Source organism: Pan troglodytes, chromosome 2, assembly GCF_028858775.2.
Source record: "Pan troglodytes isolate AG18354 chromosome 2, NHGRI_mPanTro3-v2.0_pri, whole genome shotgun sequence".
NCBI lineage: Eukaryota > Metazoa > Chordata > Mammalia > Primates > Hominidae > Pan > Pan troglodytes.
The window spans coordinates 104,542,118-104,559,836 of record NC_086015.1 but is presented as its reverse complement, the minus strand read 5'-3'; the positions used below and the strand labels follow the sequence as shown (position 1 = coordinate 104,559,836).

The 17,719-nt window shown below is 38.5% G+C and overlaps 1 protein-coding gene across 4 annotated transcripts in view; it reads left to right on the top strand.

Annotated features, from left to right (window-relative positions):
- IMPG2 (interphotoreceptor matrix proteoglycan 2) overlaps nucleotides 1–11,452 on the top strand; it is a 96,845-nt gene extending 85,393 nt beyond the window's left edge. The window contains exons 15-19 of one of the 4 annotated variants that reach the window (XM_016941572.4): nucleotides 1,081–1,291; nucleotides 2,918–3,106; nucleotides 4,473–4,683; nucleotides 5,193–5,272; nucleotides 7,086–11,452. In XM_016941572.4, the coding sequence (XP_016797061.2) occupies nucleotides 1,081–1,291; nucleotides 2,918–3,106; nucleotides 4,473–4,683; nucleotides 5,193–5,272; nucleotides 7,086–7,098 (704 nt within the window). In that variant the 3' untranslated portion in view covers nucleotides 7,099–11,452. Of the gene's footprint in view, nucleotides 1–1,080; nucleotides 1,292–2,917; nucleotides 3,107–4,472; nucleotides 4,852–5,192; nucleotides 5,273–7,085 lie in introns of those variants that run through there. The other 3 variants (XM_063806058.1, XM_054682104.2, XM_054682105.2) reach the window with 3 other exon arrangements.
- The last annotated feature ends 6,267 nt before the right edge of the window (nucleotides 11,453–17,719 follow it).

The following is a 17,719-nucleotide window of genomic DNA, read 5'->3' as shown; positions in this document are numbered from 1 at the left end:
TCAACTCAGTACATTTCCCCTGTTACCACATGCGGCCAAAGGAGATCAACTTCAGTGATCTCCAAACTCCAAGGGCACAGACTTGTGCAAAATTGTCTTCAATTTCCAGAGCAGCAAGGAAATCATTGCTTTTCACAACATTATGTATGTAGATCCTTCCATTATTTTGGAAACCAAGAGACTATGCTATTTCTTTTTATTCCCTATAGTCTTCTAGCTAAACTTTATACTTTTTAATACAGATGAGTCTATGGATCATTTCCACCTGTTTTCTCTATTTTCAATGTCTGTGTCACCATTTGCCCACTTACCATTCACAGATTACCATTGACCAGTGAAGAACATGTGGGAACTGTGGCAGGATGGAAGGCCCATTCATGGTCAATGTCATATCTTTTTTGACTGACTACTATCCTAATTCGTTTTTAAAAATAGTCATTTTCCCTCACCCTATCAATGAAAAATTAAGTTATGAAGGCAAAAATATTTTGTTGGAAATGGCCTCAGGAAGTGCAGGGCTGACTTATTTTCCTAACATTGATTTTCACAAATCTTGACTGTTCCTAGGCTGCTCTTACTGGGCTATACCCATCCCTGAGGCTCCTACCAGTTCTCTTCTGAGCTCTCTCTCCCCATTCATGTTCTCAGTGTTGTGCAAGGCATGTAGCAGTGTATGTAGAGTGGAGGTCAACTGCAGCAGGTTGGGGTTGGTGGAAATGAATGGTCCATGAAAACTGTGTTTAATTTAGATCTACAATTACTATTGTGTTTAACTTAGATCTGCAATTACATGGCATGGATTTCTAAAGCTTCTACATGCTCCCTAGATAAAATATGTTAAGGCTTAGATAGGTCATAGGGTTTTATGATTTGGCTCTGAGTTGCACAAAAATTTGACAAAAGCTTATCGATCTATGATGAGTGAGAGTTTTTGTGTGTGGTATTGGTGGCGATGGTGTAATTTAATGGTTCTGGAAAGGAGTCCCATATACTTTGGGGGAGAACTTTAATGAAGGGCTTTGTATACCCCAGTTTCTGTGTTTTGCCTTTTCTTGCATTATTCTTTGTTTAATGTTTTAGGTGATGAAGCCAACCCTTGCAAGTTTCAGGCCTGTAATGAATTTTCAGAGTGTCTGGTCAACCCCTGGAGTGGAGAAGCAAAGTGCAGATGCTTCCCTGGTTACCTGAGTGTGGAAGAACGGCCCTGTCAGAGTCTCTGTGACCTACAGCCTGACTTCTGCTTGAATGATGGAAAGTGTGACATTATGCCTGGGCACGGGGCCATTTGTAGGTATGTTGTAGTTACAGATTTTGACTTTAGAGGCTATAGATATTTCCTCTAAAGAAAAGGGGCCTGCACCTATAATTTTAGGATACTTATTATAGTATGCATTATAGAAGTTATATCTAGGCAATAGATGGGAGCCATCTAACTGTCATGTGAGGATGAGTTGTTTAACAGGCCTGAATTTCAATTCAGTAATTTATGCTGTTAGGGAACTGCAAAAAAAAAAAATTGTCTAAATATGTCCTACTGGCTGGGTGCAGTGGCTCATGCCTATAATCCCAGCACTTTGGGAGGCCAAGGTGGGTGGATCACCTGAGGTCGGGAGATTGAGACCATCCTGGCTAACATGGCGAAACCCCATCTCTACTAAAAATACAAAAATTAGCTGGGTGTGGTGGCAGGCACCTGTAATCCCAGCTACTTGTGAGGCTAAGGCAGGAGAATTGCTTGAACCCGGGAGGCAGAGGTTGCAGTGAGCTGAGATCGTGCCACTGCACTCTAGCCTGGGCAACAAGATTGAAACTCTGTCTCAAAAAAAATAAAAATAAAATAAAAAATCCTACTGAGACTACTTGGAGCAGATGGAGATCTTTGTATTGTAGTTTTTAATAGTGATGATAAGGAAACTGGTGTTCAAATGAGGTTTAGGCATAAGATCACGTTCCTCTATATCTGAAAGTGAAAATGAGTTTTATTGTTATACTTGAATTATATTTTTAAAGGTTTTGGGCCCCTCTTATTCCTACTTAGTATTCATTCAAAAATAAAGACAAACATTTAAAAACTTTAAAGTATTTAAAGTTTTCAAAGTGGTGACAAAAATATTTTTCTTTAAGTACATCTGAGATCCATTTTCTAAAGGTAGAACCAATGAGAAGATGAGCAGATTCAGTTAGCCCGACTGTCATCTGCCCACTCCCCTTAAACAAAGTCAAACAAATCAACTTTCCAACCATACACAACCAAAGCTGCGTGGTTGAAGAGGAGAGGATGCTGAGAATAAGGAGGAGAAACAGAAAGTAGAGGACAGTCTGCAAGGTCAAAATGGGCAAATGTTGGCATAGATGCCAGAAACAGGAAATAAGTAGAAATAATCTAGACTCTTCTATATGAAGAAGGATAAAGTTTATAAGGAGAAAAACAGTCTCTTCATGTCCAGAGAAATTAATATTACCTAGAAAAACAGTGATTTCCTTTCCCTGTGGCCTTAGGGTTTGAAGGATATCTTTAGCGTACTGAAAGGACATGGGGAGTCTGGAGGCCTGGGTTCTAGGCCCAGTTCTGCAGCAGACTAATTGTATGGCCTAATGCCAGTCACTTTCCTTCCTAGGCTTGTTTTTTGGTTATCTATAAATAAGGATGTTAAGTAGAATAATTTCCTTAAACCTATTTAGCTTTTTATTCAGTTTTCTTTCAAACAGTCATTGAGGACCTACTAGGTCTGTGCTGGGCTTTATGCACCGCCTTAAATTGTATGATCTTTTAATCTGTCTATTCAACTCTTTATGAAGCTTCACGTGGTCAGCATTTATTTCTCTACTTTCCTCTAGTCCCTCAGAAGGTTCTGCCGTTAATTGTCAGTGTGAGCAGAGTGATTCAGATATCGGACTTGGTGACTGTTGGTTGCAGGTGCCGGGTGGGTGAGAACTGGTGGTACCGAGGCAAGCACTGTGAGGAATTTGTGTCTGAGCCCGTGATCATAGGCATCACTATTGCCTCCGTGGTTGGACTTCTTGTCATCTTTTCTGCTATCATCTACTTCTTCATCAGGACTCTTCAAGCACACCATGACAGGAGTGAAAGAGAGAGTCCCTTCAGGTAAATAAGGAAAAGAGCTCTCTAATGGAATACAATGTTCCATTTACACATTTATTTAGTACTTACCAGGTGCCAAATATTGGACAAGGAGCTGGCTGGGTGGAAGAGAGCTATGAATTTGAATAAACACATGGTCCTTGTCCTCAAAGCGGTGTCAAATTGAAGACAAACAGAAGTAGCACTAAGAATAAGATGCTAAGGAGCCTTGATGAGGTACAAATAAGTTTTGCCTGGGGAAAGAGTCTTAAAAGTTTTAATGATGGCTGTGGTAATTTGCTGGAGAGAAAGAGTAGACATTTGCTACGTTTGGGCTGGGATGCTTTCTAGCTGGTTGAATGAGCATGAGCAAAGTCAGGGAGGCATGCGTGAACTTCAAGGCTCATCGAAGGAAAGGCATGGTTGAGTGTGACCAGAATGCCTATTTCATGGCCAGAAAGAATTTGGAGAAGCAATGTTGGAGATGAGATAGAAGAGGTGAATTTCCCTTCAGGGAGGACCAGATCTGTTACAACTTGCTCCTCTTTGGCTCAAGCTAGTGGTAATAAGCCAGAATTTAAATCTAGGTAAGGGTCTGTCAATAAATGAAATCTCATTCTCTGTTTAGTTAGGTGTTGCTTCATTGATGGGGAAATAAAACCTGGTCCATTTGCTAGACTCAGGATGCAAGGATCATAATCACATATTGTACTTTGCTTCTGTGCGTCTGAAGTCTGTAAGAGCTACAACTTGAGGTCTAGTTTACTTCTCTCACCATCAACTTGGCTAAGTCCTGGAGCACCTGGGACATACCTCCGTCATTGTTATTATATTCTTATTGTGTCTGACTTTTCATTAGACTGTAACCTCATCCAGGGCAGAGATAAAAGATTATTTGTGTCAGCAGTTTGTAGAACAGTCCTATGCACATGATCAATGCTCGGTAAATATGTGTAGACCTGAGTTGAATTTAATTGAGGCTCTGCTTCCCCTAGACCGTAATATTTATATTTCAGTCAGATTTGCTGCGTGGCTACACACTGATTTTCAATGTGTATAACTCTGGGAATGATGAAGCTACAGTTTATGAAGCACCATCTACTGGCAGACATAGTTTCCAACATTTATGAATGCCAGGCGCCATGGCAAATAAGATGAATGAGACATGGAACAAGTCCACAGGGCACTTGCCATGGATGTGAGGAAATCATAATGATAACACCTGACAAATAATTTTTGAGGTTGATCTAGATGTTTTTCACAGTTATGTCCCACCATTTGTGTAAAGTGCACCTGTTTTTCTTCAACAGAAATCTTGTCCCAGGTAAATAGTCTTCCACATAGTTGAGCATCCAAACAAGAGCCTGAATCAATCATATCTTTCTTTTAGTGGCTCCAGCAGGCAGCCTGACAGCCTTTCATCTATTGAGAATGCTGTGAAGTACAACCCCGTGTATGAAAGTCACAGGGCTGGATGTGAGAAGTATGAGGGACCCTATCCTCAGCATCCCTTCTACAGCTCTGCTAGCGGAGACGTGATTGGTGGGCTGAGCAGAGAAGAAATCAGACAGATGTATGAGAGCAGTGAGCTTTCCAGAGAGGTGGGAAACTTTGCATTTATGTTGCTGTACTGTTGCTGTTGCAGCTACTGCTGGTGTGTGTGTGGGGGAGCAGGGGGTGGTGGGTGGGGGTGTGTATGAGTGTATGCGTGCATGCACATGGACTTTAAGAAAGTGTAAAAAATATTTAGTAATTGGTTTTTACCTCGTATCTCCTAGTCTATGATATGCACAGAGTATTAAATTCTAAGCGGTACCTTATTTCCCCCACAATGGTGCTTTTTTTTTTTCATTATTAACTGGTACTCTCTCCTTCCTCCCTTTCTTCCTTAGAAATATGTCTGATTTAGAGCAGGACATGTAATATCCAGAGTAGTGTATGTAGATCCTTCCATTTCTCTGAAAGTGCACACTCCTGCACTTCTTTCTTATAGCATACTTCTGAATAGCCCAGAATGTAACAATTCCTTATGAAAATTAGAACCCCTTTTAAAAGGCTGTTGAGGTTTTTCTAATGCAATGTGTGGCCTATTGTTTCTTTTTTGTTTAAGGAAATTCAAGAGAGAATGAGAGTTTTGGAACTGTATGCCAATGATCCTGAGTTTGCAGCTTTTGTGAGAGAGCAACAAGTGTAAGCTTTTGAAACAGCCCCCCACCCTGACCTACAGACTTAACAGTTTACTCTAGAGTAATGTCACACCTGAGTGAGCACATAATTTCCTGTCCATGTGACAGGAGTCTCCGTGATAACCAACATTTGTTGAGTTCTTCAAAGTTTATGCATGTCCAGGCAGATTATCTCATTTCTTCCTTATAAGGGCTTTGTAAATTGAGTGTTTCTTATTTGAGGAAAGGAAATCTTGGAGACATGAAGGGACTTACTTAAGATGACAGTGATAGCCAGTGGCAGAGAAGATTTAAAACTAAGATACTGTCTGTTTTGGACTAGAGACGCCTGGACTACACATAGTCTTTTCATATTTTCTCTCTTGTTATCATAGATCTCACTAGTGATCTGATTGATCTGATGCCATAAAATATTTTTCATAGATAGTTCCTTTGAAGAACATTTGAGTAGCCATAAGTCCTCACATATTTCAACATATTCTTTCAATTCTATCTCTGTAGATACTTTTCAGTATGCTTTGAATTACAAATCTCATTAAACTGTATCTCTTGCCTCTATCAAGTTTATCTTAATTTTCCCATTTGCTTTTCTCAGGATGCATTTTGGGCAAATGTCTGTAATTTTTTTCTTTGTTCCCACAATCCATAACTAGACATAGGTTACAAAATAAACTATCTTGAAAAGAGGCCATAATGGGCGTTAGCTGAGTGTATTGGGTAGGATTACAGTTTGGTATTGATATTTGGTCCTACCGTTGCCTTCGTGGAAGTGTTTGTTCATGGAGGGCCAGATAAGTATCTTCTGGCTTGGCTTTTAGAAGAGAAAAATCAGAGCAATTCATGCATGCTTATAAGAGAAATTAATGAAGGGTCACAATAACACCCATGGCCCTGAGTGGAACCCCTGCCCCTTTACTCAAAATTCTTTTTCTCTGATAGGTGGCTCCTTTGCTCGTGGTTCCTCTCTAAGAGAAGGGACAAACTGATAACTGAGGAAACTGAGAAAGATGCTTTTCTAATTCCATGTGCATGGTAGAGATAACTCTAAAAATCTCTGAACATCTGACTTGGCTCCTAGGAGGTGCTGCCAGTCTTGCTGAATGCAGCCAGAGCAATATCACCAGGTGTCTGCCTTTTAAACCAGAGAATCCATTCATCTCTGCATCTTCAGCCAGCAGATGACCCACGGCTCCATTTCAGTAGTATCCAATAGAAAGAACATGAATGTTTCGACCCTTTAGAAGCCTCTCAAAGCTACCTGCCTGAATGTGTTCACTGAATTAAAAATGCATCTTTTCTAGGCTAAGACATCCAAAGGAAGGATTCAGGAGAGCCTTATAGGAATAGGCAGATTGACTACATGTTTCTGTTTCTTCTGGTGCACTGTCTAACATTAAAATACACACACAGAGTCTATGAAACAAAGAAGATTTGAACTAGAAGACCCTGTGAGACAAAAGAAAGTCTACACAGGCTCTGTAACCTTAGGAGGTTCACAGAAGGAATAAGACATTGGAAAGATGTCAGGCACGTAATCCAAACTGCATTTTCAGTTTTCACTTAGTTTCAGAGTTTTCATCTATCAGGTAGCCCAAAAAATGTTAATGGAGTTGATTCAGGATTAAAGCATCACATGATCTTTGTAGAGTGGATTAAAACAATTTTTAGCACAGAACAGAACAACTTTCCTTCAAATAAAGAAAAAAATAGAAAGTATTCATGATTTTAGGAGTATAGCTTAGTGATGTATGACAGTAATTGCATTTTATTACATTCTTGCTTTTTTTACTGAATTGCTCTTTGTGTTTTCATGGCAGGGAAGAGGTTTAACCAAAACTCCTGTTCTGAAACTGATTAGAAGCCTGGAGAAGATGGAGATTACTTGTTACTTATGTCATATAATTAACCTGGATTTTAAACACTGTTGGAAGAAGAGTTTTCTATGAAAAAACTAAATATAGGGCACACTGTTTTTTTTTCAGCTTAAGTTTTCAGAATGTAGTAAGAGATGTTACCATTTTTATTTCTATAAAGACTGAATGCTGTGTTTAAATAAATTGAAAACTACGTAAACTCTGGAAAGTATTCTACAAGAAAAAGCTGGACCTAGGAGTTAGGGCTGCAGTTGCTGTCTGCTTCTGAATCACTGGGGGTGTCTCCTAAGAACTGTGCCTCGGGTTTCTCAATAGGAAAATAAGGTGAGACTCTTACATGGAGAAGTCTGGCTTAGTAAGGGAATATTTTGGAGCATATTTGTTATTGTTGGGTAGAAGGGGAAACCTTTGAAATAGTCTTAATGGATAGTTTATAAACAGGCATTCATCTAAATAAAATTCTTTCTTTTTTTGATCAAACTGCTAAAGAAAAAGCAAACTTTTTTGCTGCAGGATAGAATTAGGATTGTATTTTTATGCTTCTATCAGTGTCTTGCATTTCCTGAGCATATTAATCAAGACCATGTTATTTTTATGTTAACTATGTTAATATCTTTTTTTTTAGTTTTCAGGATGAATGCATATATATATACATAAAGTTTAGAAGATTCCCATTAATCTAAAGACAAATTTAATCACATGGGCAGGGAGGGAGTGAGTGTCGGGTCAAGACCCCAGTGCTGAGAATATGTTTTGTTTCTTGATTGCTGGACTGAGGTTCCCTGATTGCTTCTGAAATCTAAAGATGTCTTGGGCAAATCCTGTCTCTCCTCTAGTTCCTGGTGTATTAATTTGGAAAACAGCACTTAACTACCTCACATAATATAGATGAGCTCATTTTCATTGCTTCTCCTTTGTGTAATACCTCCTGTCTAAATTAACTCCTGCTTTACAAAACAGGGCAAAGCTTTTATTACAATTAAAATATTTTAAAAACTGAACAGATAGGAAGTCCATACCTTATATAAATTTTGACAGAAAATGGAAATTTTCCTCTTTCCCCCTAGTGTTTTTTTTGAATGGGTTGCTTTGGAGGGGGAGAGGAGGAGGCCAAATAATCATCATCATGATATTAAATTGCATATGCAGTAGGTTATTATTAATGCAGATACTTTATGCTAGATGTCTTCATGTTTGCCAAAACCAATTCTGAACATTTTGATTTATTTCTGACCAGATATAAATAACCAGTATAAACTGACCATAAGATAAAATACTTGGTTCACTTTTTTTTTCTCAACTTGATGACTGCCAATTCTGCTCATTATGAGGACACCGGAAACTAAATATCTGGGCTTGGTGCATGCCACAGTAAAGCTAGTGAAAGCCTTGAAGATGGCCAGGTATTTTGCAAAGTATGTATGGATAACAGGTTGTGTGTGTGTGTATGTATGTGTGTGTGCGTGTGCGCGCTAATGCGCATGTGCGCCCGCGCCAAGGAGGCTCGCTTATCCTAGCATTTCCTTTCATTCCCTACTCACATAATGGATCCTCTAACAGCTCAGTATAGGTACACTTTCCACTATTTTATTGACATGTTCTAGTCTTAATATTGGATAATTAGACACTTTCCACTGGGCCCATTTGAAAAGTAATTGATAATTACCTTTAAGACATTTTAAGTGTTAATGATATTTGTCACTACTAAGTGCTTAGTTTTATTTATAAAACTTTCAAAGTTTTCTGTTTAAGACTGTAAACTGTTTTCCTATACTACATGTTAGATGAAAGTGTATTTTATCACAAATTAACCTTAGAATGCAACTCTTTGAATGTGTGCTTGCTGGAAGAATTCCAGATGGACACAAATCCCTCTAGGGCAGGTCACCATGCGGAACACTTAGGAGAAGCACAAACTGAGCCAAAGGAGGGTTGTTGTTTTCCACAAACTAAGCAGTGAAGTGGGAATTTGGGAATTCTGACACACGTCACCATCTCTGATTTCCTTTTGCATGACCTTTTCATGCAAGAGCAAAACACTTAGCTCTTCATGAATGTCTGCTCCACACCAATGAAATGGAAGAGTATAGGAGCCCCTCAACTATCAGGGAAAGAACAGGAGGCCTCAGTTGAGGAATACAACTTTTGCTATCCTACCTTTGCTATAGCTGAACCACTGTTGAAAGGTTGAAGAACACAGTTTGCCCAGCAAAGATCCACTCATGTACAAAGCAAAGCACTAAAGGAGCTATTAGTTTGATGGAAAAAACTACCCCTAAAGAGCTTATTTCTAAAAGACCTTCCTCGAAGGTGATTTAATGGCATGTCATCATTTAAAAGTCTTAGGCTGAACTCTCATTTACACTGCACAATTGAGGAATGAAATTTTCTGAGTATTAGAACGTTCTTCTTAACCTAGCAATATAATATTCAACAAGACTATCACCTTATGTGAAAATACTAAAATGCAGTTAGCAATAAAATGCATGGTAAATAACCATTTAAAAAATGTTATTTATAGAAGGTTGTAAGATACTGTGGTGTTTTACAGATGTAGTCTTTATAATTGAATTGTATACACTATCCTTTTTTATGGGTTATGGATAAAGGGGAATTTATTTGATAAATAGGGCTCCATTTTCACCATCGCAATGGTTTAAGGGTGTTTGTTCACATTTATGTGGCCTGAAGTCCCATTTTTATCACTATTATTATTTGAGATGGAGTCTCGCTCTGTCACCCAGGCTGGAGTGCAATGGGGCGATCTCAGCTCCTGGCAACCTCTGCCTCCTGGGTTCAAGCGATTCTCGTGCTTCAGCTTCCTGAGTAGCTGGGGTTACAGACACCCACCACCATGCCCAGCTAATTTTTATATTTTTAGTAGAGATGGGGTTTCACCATCACCATGTTGGCCAGCCTGGTCTCAAACTCCTGACCTCAGGTGATCCACCTGCCTTGGCCTCCCAAAGTGCTGGGATTACAGGCATGAGCCACCTCACCTGGCCCCATTTAATTTATATAATAAAACAAGTGCAGGCTTTACCTGATTTTATTCTCACCTTCTGTTTTCTTCTTCTGCATTATCTGTCACCATGGGTTGGCTCCTCCCCACTTTCTCTTTTTTATTATTTTCTCTCTTTTTTGCCACACTAAATTGTAATGTGTTTGAACAACTCTGACTTAATATTACCTCTAACAAAAAGCTGGAAACTGCACAAATATTCTTTGTAGGCTCTAAAAGTAGGTTGGCTGAAGTATGATACCTGAACTAATTATTCATTTGTATGCTTGTTTTATAAGTTTGACTTCCATTTCATGATTTTTTTGGTAGCTTTATGTTATTTCTGTTTTCAGCAATGGGTACTTTGACATCTTTCTGTCTCTGAATTGAATTTTCATTTTGCAACGGAAGAGAAGACAACATATTTATTCCATAATGAAAGAGCTAATGAAGTAGAATAACTATTAAATTGAGATGTTTTAGCAAAAAAACAAAAACACAAACCCCAAACGGGTTGTTTTGTTTTATTTTTTTCTAAAACATTTCTAACAATTCCCAGTAGGAATGGGTGGGGCCAGCCTTCCTCATTTACAATCCAGCTGCAGTGAGTCAAGATCCTAGCTTATTCTCCCAATTGTGTAATAAATGCAGAAAAATGATGTGACGGTCACAATTCTCAAATCCATTGCATTGTATTCCACAAAGGATATCCTGGTGGAAGGTGGAAATATGGGAGGGTACCATGATGTAAAGAATTGCCTGGAAATTTCCTTGAGTCATGCATTTTGTAAAACCTTACATTACTGCTATGAGTTAATAAGAGACAGGTTAAACCACTCCCCTCAGGATAGTAAGACTGGTTAAAAACACTGCTCTCAGCCCACACAGTTATAGCTACAGCCTAGGTTAAATGATTCCTCATCCTGGTGTTTTTATTCTCATGTTTAATTACTTCTTTAAAGATTAAGATTATATATAGAAAAAATAATTGTCGTATCAGAGAATACAGGTATAATTTTTCATATATCAGGACTATGTGATGATACTTAAGCAATAGTGTACATACCGTAATATATGTTTAATATCGAGTATGGATAATGAAGGACTTTTCTTTTTCACCTTGTTTATAATGACATTTTATCCAGAGTTTGAATCAAATAAATTCATGTTAACTGTACTATTTTATTGAAATGTTCTAGTCTTATTATTGGATAATTAGAAATAAACATTTGAAGTCTTTATGAATAAATAAGGATGTTTTCCTATGTATACAACTGTACTATTTTCATTAGTAATAAACATCACTTTCAAGAACCTGTCTACATTTGTTTTTGTCAATTAGAGGAAAATTGTAGATCTTAGCAACAGTTGAATTGTAATGACCATTTAAAGACACATGCTATGTAAGCATTGTGTGAAAATGAAAATCTTTCTTTGATTTATCTTTGCGAAGTGAAGATTAGGAGAACTGGAGATGAATTTGGAGCCTCAGTCTTGCCTCAAATTTTGTTGTATTTAATGATGATGGGTCATTATTTGGCCATTCTTAAACTTTACTCTTTTAAACTGTTAGAAACTCTCTTTTTTTTCCCCCGTCATCTGCTTAAGGTAGGAATGGAAGGAAAACTGATGAAGCTGCTTAAAGAAAGATTTGATGGTATAGCTAGCACCAGCTGTCTGTAAGGAGAGGCGAAATGGGTGACCTGTCTAAACAGAAAAGAGAAGACATAAACATGGTAGCAATGATCTAAAGCAATCTTGCATGGGAGGGGCAGGAGGAAAATCAGCTACCAGTTATCTAAGCAGGTGATTCCTCAGTGCGTTGGCCATCAGAAACCTCAGTTTTCAGTTTTTTTCCTTCCTACCTTTGCATGATGTCTTGCTGGCAACAGGACATGAAGAAATCGTAAATCAGTCTTAGAAAATAGGAGGGTGGTCTTACAATGAGAACATTTGGACACAGGATGGGGAACATCACACACCCGGACCTATCGTGGGGTGGGGGGAGGGGGGAGGGATAGCATTAGGAGATATATCTGATGCAAATGACGAGTTAATGGGTGCACCACACCAACATGGCAGATGTATACATATGTAACAAACCTTCACGTTGTGCACATGTACCCTAGAACTTAAAGTATTATATAAAAAAAGAAAAAAAAAATAGGAGGGTGGTCTTGATTTGACTCCAAAGACCATATTATAAAAACAAAAAGTAGGGGAAATATGCCTAATAAATATCTGTTGATTGATTAATAAGTGACCTGGTTTTAGGAGAAACAGTGAGTAATAACCCTGCTTTGAAGAAATCTGGTCTGGACAAGCCCTAGTCACTTTTAGCTCATGCTCTCACAATGCTGGTCCACTTTCTAGTTCCTCTGAATTTATGTCCCATATGAACTAGTCCTTATGGGCTGTGCTTCATGAGCTAATCTTGAAATTATCTTCTCACCAAAACTCACATATCTTGTCCCCCCCTACACCCCCTGTTTGTAAGAACAAATGAATTGATGCTAATATGATAATAGGTGTTCAGAAATCAGTCTTTTCCAAGTAACACCAACATTGTGTGTGGACTTTTGGGAAACAGCTCATTATCTCAGATTAATAATTCTCATTGTCAATATTGCACACACCATGGCAGGTTTGGGGAAGAGTGTGCATATTTTCATCAGGTGGGCCTTTCAATGAGCCTCAAAAAATTATTCATTCATGCCTTTTTCTGTACACTTATATGCTTCCATTCTGTTATTCACTAAAGCTGTATTATAATTTTTTATTCATGTCATTAACTTCCCACTAAACTGAGTTTTTTTTTTATGTTAGGGCCATGCCTTATTCATTTGCTATTTGCAAAACCAAAGAGTACTTGATGTAGAGTTGGTTTACAATAATGAGCAATTCAGTTAGCTTGAAATAATGGGAGGTATCTGTTTTATCACCAGCAAGCAAATGGTTACCTTGTATACCAGGAACAAATTAGGTGGACCCTGAATGGTTTAAAAATCACTTTTAAAGAGATGGTTTACAGAGATTTAAAAATAGCACTAAATATTTCACGAGATAAAATTGATACATTTATATCTACCTTATTCTCATCTGGTAATTCATAGAATGTATGGACTGCTACATTCCATACATTGTATGTCCACATGTAGTAACCTTTCCGAGTTTCCTAACCATAGACTCAGTGAAGAAGGCAGGATGAAGAGGTAGAATGGTTTGGGGAGTGGTGGTAGGATAGTAGGAAAAATTTAGGTGCTGTGGCTCAGAGAGGGGTAAAAACTGAGGAGCTTGTGGGGATAGATGGGAACAATAATCAACTTATTTTCTGCTTGTAGAGTTTGGAGTATGAGGCATATAAAGGCGTTTGTTTAATCTTGAAAAATGTTCCTATAAAGTGACTTCATGCTTTGTCTATTTCTTTATCATGTAGGGCAGAAAAAAGGAATCAGAAAGCAAGACATGGGTGAAGGTGTGACTCAGTTCTTCCCTTTCTTAAAAAAAAACCTGAGAGATGAGTAGTTGGTTACACCTTTCAGTTTTATTCAAGTTTCTGTAATTACCGTTTTTGAAATTTAGTGATGATGTGCCTTCAAAATTGATCATGTTTGTCCTGAACATAGCAGCAACTGATTTTGGTATCTCCCCTCAGTTTCCCAGGGTTTTCCCTAAGGGGAAAATTGCTTGACTTCCTATTTCTGTAACTCTATCCTCAGATAGTGGCAGGTATCCTGGTGCTCCAAAGGAAAGTCCCTTAAGAGAGAAGCCTTCAAGCCAGGTTTGTCCAGGACATACTACCCCTAATGTGATGTAGGTATTTGGAAGCATCTATGTGATTCTACACTCCTAGAGAACAGGTATTAGTTTTGCTCAGTGTTAGATAATTGGCAAATACTCAACAAGACTTATATTGGTGCTGACACAAGATTCTTCTCAGCCACTTTGCCAACTGGCGACCTCCATGGCCAGTGATGCCCCCCCACCACTCAGGCCTCACTGAACACCAGGCTTGCCACTGGAGGCACCCTGCCTACTTGGCCCACCTGTGTTATAGCTTGTACCCAATGTTCGGTGGTTCCTGAGCTCTTGTCCCATGTCCAAGAAGAATGAGAATAGACTGACGATTTGAAGGGTGAGGATAGCAGAGAAGAATTTTATGGAGCAACAGAACAGCTCTCAGCAGAGATGGGATGTAGGGGTGGTTCCCCAACCCCACAGTTGGGTGGTTTCTCTCTCAATGTGGCTGGTTCTGGGGCTTTTTATGGACTCAGAATGGGGAGTGCATGCTGATTGGTTTGCGACTATGCAAAAAAGGTTAAAGTAAAGACACCATTCAAAGGTGGGCACAACAATGCAGAAAACCAATTAGGAAAGGGTAGGTATATGTAAAATAGGCGAAGGGTGGGGATCAGTCAGAGGAAAGCATGGCAAACAGGAAGACAGCTTCTCAATCCTGTCTGTGGATTTACCCAGGACTTGTATCTAGGCTTTAAACGGTCTTTGGCTTGAAGGTGGGGTTTCACTGGGGACCCGCCCCTATCTGCCTAGGCATTTGACTGCCTCCTGTCACTGTCACTGCTACTATGAAACCATCGAAGGTTTATGTAAGGGAGGCACTCTGAACATATTCTGGATCAGCAGGGCTGCCTGATGTAAAAATTTTTTGTAAAAAGGTTTGTGTAATAACAATTGTTAACTATTTTCTATAATGAATGAAGAAAACCCATTTTTGATTCAGATTTTAAATTGCTCTTGCTTGGAAGGTACAGAAAAATAAAATAGATTAGAAATTCTTCAAAATTTGAGGGAAAACTATATTATAGTGATTTGAAAACAGATATTGGTTTTTGTTTTTGTTTTTTTTTTTTTTGAGAGAGACTCTCACCTTGTCACCCAGGCTGGAGTGCAGTGGCATGATCAGGGCTCACTGCAGCCTTGACCTCTGAGGCACAGGTGATCCTCCCACCTCAGCCTCCCAAGTAGCTGAGACTAGAGGTGCCTGGCACCACTCCTGGCTAATCTTTGTATTTTTTTGTAGAGATGGAGTTTTGCCATTTTGCCCAGGCTGTTCTTAAGAGACTCCTGAGCTCAAGTGGTCTTCCTGCCTCGGCCTTCCAAAGTGTTGGGATTACAGGTGTGAGCCATTGCACTGAGCCTGATTTAATTTTCTACTTGCTTTGTAGTGATAATTGGTTGGGATGTCTCCTCCCCTGCCTTTTTTCTTTTGCCATGGACACCAGTTTTCTACTTTTAAAGTTATCATATAGGAAACTTTCGAGAAATAATTTTTTCCTCAAAGAATTTATGCTTTCTGCTATCTCAGTACCATATTTACTATACATGAGGGAAGGTTAATGATCTAAATTAAAGAAAAATTTATTTTTTACATTTTCTTTTTGAAATACTATTTGAATTTGGGATGCCACAAATAAAATGAGCACCTAAATCTCCTTCTGTCATTTAGTGACAATTTTATTTCTGGCAAATAATCAATAATTCATGTTGCAGTTTTTACCAGGAAAAAGTATTGAGTGGCCTATTTCCAGAGCAGAAGATATTCTTCGAAGTATAAAGAGAAGGAGACTGTTAGGTTGAAATTGCCTTTTTAAAACGTTGCCTGTTTCTTTTAAAAATGTAAAAGTAAAGGTAATTTTATTTCTACAGAAATTTATTTTCCTTATGAAATGATATCCATGACACAGTAGTGGATGGTCTTTCTTCTTCATAAAAGAAAGCTCTAAAACACATGTTGAGGATTAGAAATACCTTCCATTCAATACTGTGGGCCAGGGGAGATTTTTCCATTGCTTCAGTTTTTCTTATTTTACTTTCAGATTTGCCAGTGATGTTTCAAAGTCAAAATTCAACTTGGAATGGCAAAGCTTCAAGCTTAAATGGACTTTCCATTAATGAACAGGTTTAGACATTCTATTTTGAGGACAGTCTTAATTTTGACTTGAAAATATAAAAGTGATAGCTTGGAAAGATCTATAAAATCAAATGATTCCTCTCAGTTTTATTAAACCATGCTGGAGAGAGTAGGAATCTGATAATGTTAATGAGCATGCTATAAAACACTAGCTTTGCCAGTATTTCTGTGCTGTCCAGGCAGGAGCCACACTGACTGATGGCATTGAATCGTTTCTTCTTGTTCCTGGCCTGTGATATACTGTGCTGCTCTCTGTGGACACGTTTACATCAGTACCTCACAGTGACCCTCTCTTGAGATGTCTCAACAGTGCACCAAGTGAAAGTCCTTGCTATCTGTTTCAGAACTCTCTGGATACAGAGGAGAAAGTTACATGGCAACCTGCAGAGATAAACATGTTAACTTGCAATTCAGTTGCCCTAATGTTTCCATCTAAGTGTCTTAGAAAATTTTGTCCCCAGTACTGTTTGATTTAGAGAATAGGGTTGAGTTAAATTATTACCTAAAATATTCACTGTTGAGATCATCTTTTATTGCCAAATGATGTGAATCAAAACATAATGTTTTTAACCTCTCAACTTTTATACTGATTTAAGGAGGAGATAATAGTACTTCTTTCCAGATTATAAAACTGTGCCTCAGGAGCAGGAAGAGGAAGTGAAAAATCTTGAAAATGTTTCCACTTCAAGTTTCCTTCTGTTATCTAGAAGACTGGAAAATATGGTAATTCTAGCCAAGAGAAGTGGTCAGGTAAGACTCAGTTTGCTAGTATTAATCTACTTGTTAAAACCTAAGCCGTGATGGTATAGAACTCACAAGCCCACTCAGGCCTAGAAACTTAACTCCTATTCCAGCTGCTACTGAGCAGGGAAGTGAGTTGTGTTGATGGGCACATGCAATGTCTCTATCTTGCCTCTCCCCTTTAAGTGATGTCTTGTTGCTTTGCATGTTTTGAGTTGCTTGTGGCTTCCAGCTCTGGCATCCTCTTCTCTTCTGGCCATGGTGACCTGTGTGTACTCATGGTTACTATGTGAGCTCAGTGTCTGAGTTTCAAAGTCATAACTTCTCAAAAGGCTGTGTCTGAGGTTGTGCAACACAGTGCTGAGTGGATGAGAGCCCAATGCCCATTGGACTGAGTGGCTACAAACAGAGGCTGAAGGTACAATCTGTTGTTAAAGTGGCCAGTAGAAAGTGGCAGATAAACAATACCACTTCTTTCTTCCTTGTCCAGAAGCTAGACACACTTGTTAAGAAAAGTAGCTAAATAAAAGCAGTTGTTTGTTTGTGAATATTATCAAATTTACATTTCCAAAGGGATAAATTTTTATGATGATATTGTTATTCTTTTTTATATGCCTATCTTTGGTCTGCTACTTGCTTGGGTATCCTATGTGAGTCTGAAATTATTGAAAAATATGACAACAATCACCCCTCATTTACCCATGGTAAAATTTTACATCTTCTTGACAGGGAGGTCAATTTCTTCTCACTGTTATTTAATCTGAGTTAGGAGAATGCAAAATAATTTTCATATTTGGCTAATCAAAACATAAAAGTAGATATGGGTGAATTTGCTTCATTAAAAGTCACCTGATTACTTCACGGTTAGTATTTCAACTCATTACTTTCTGGGGCTGATTACAT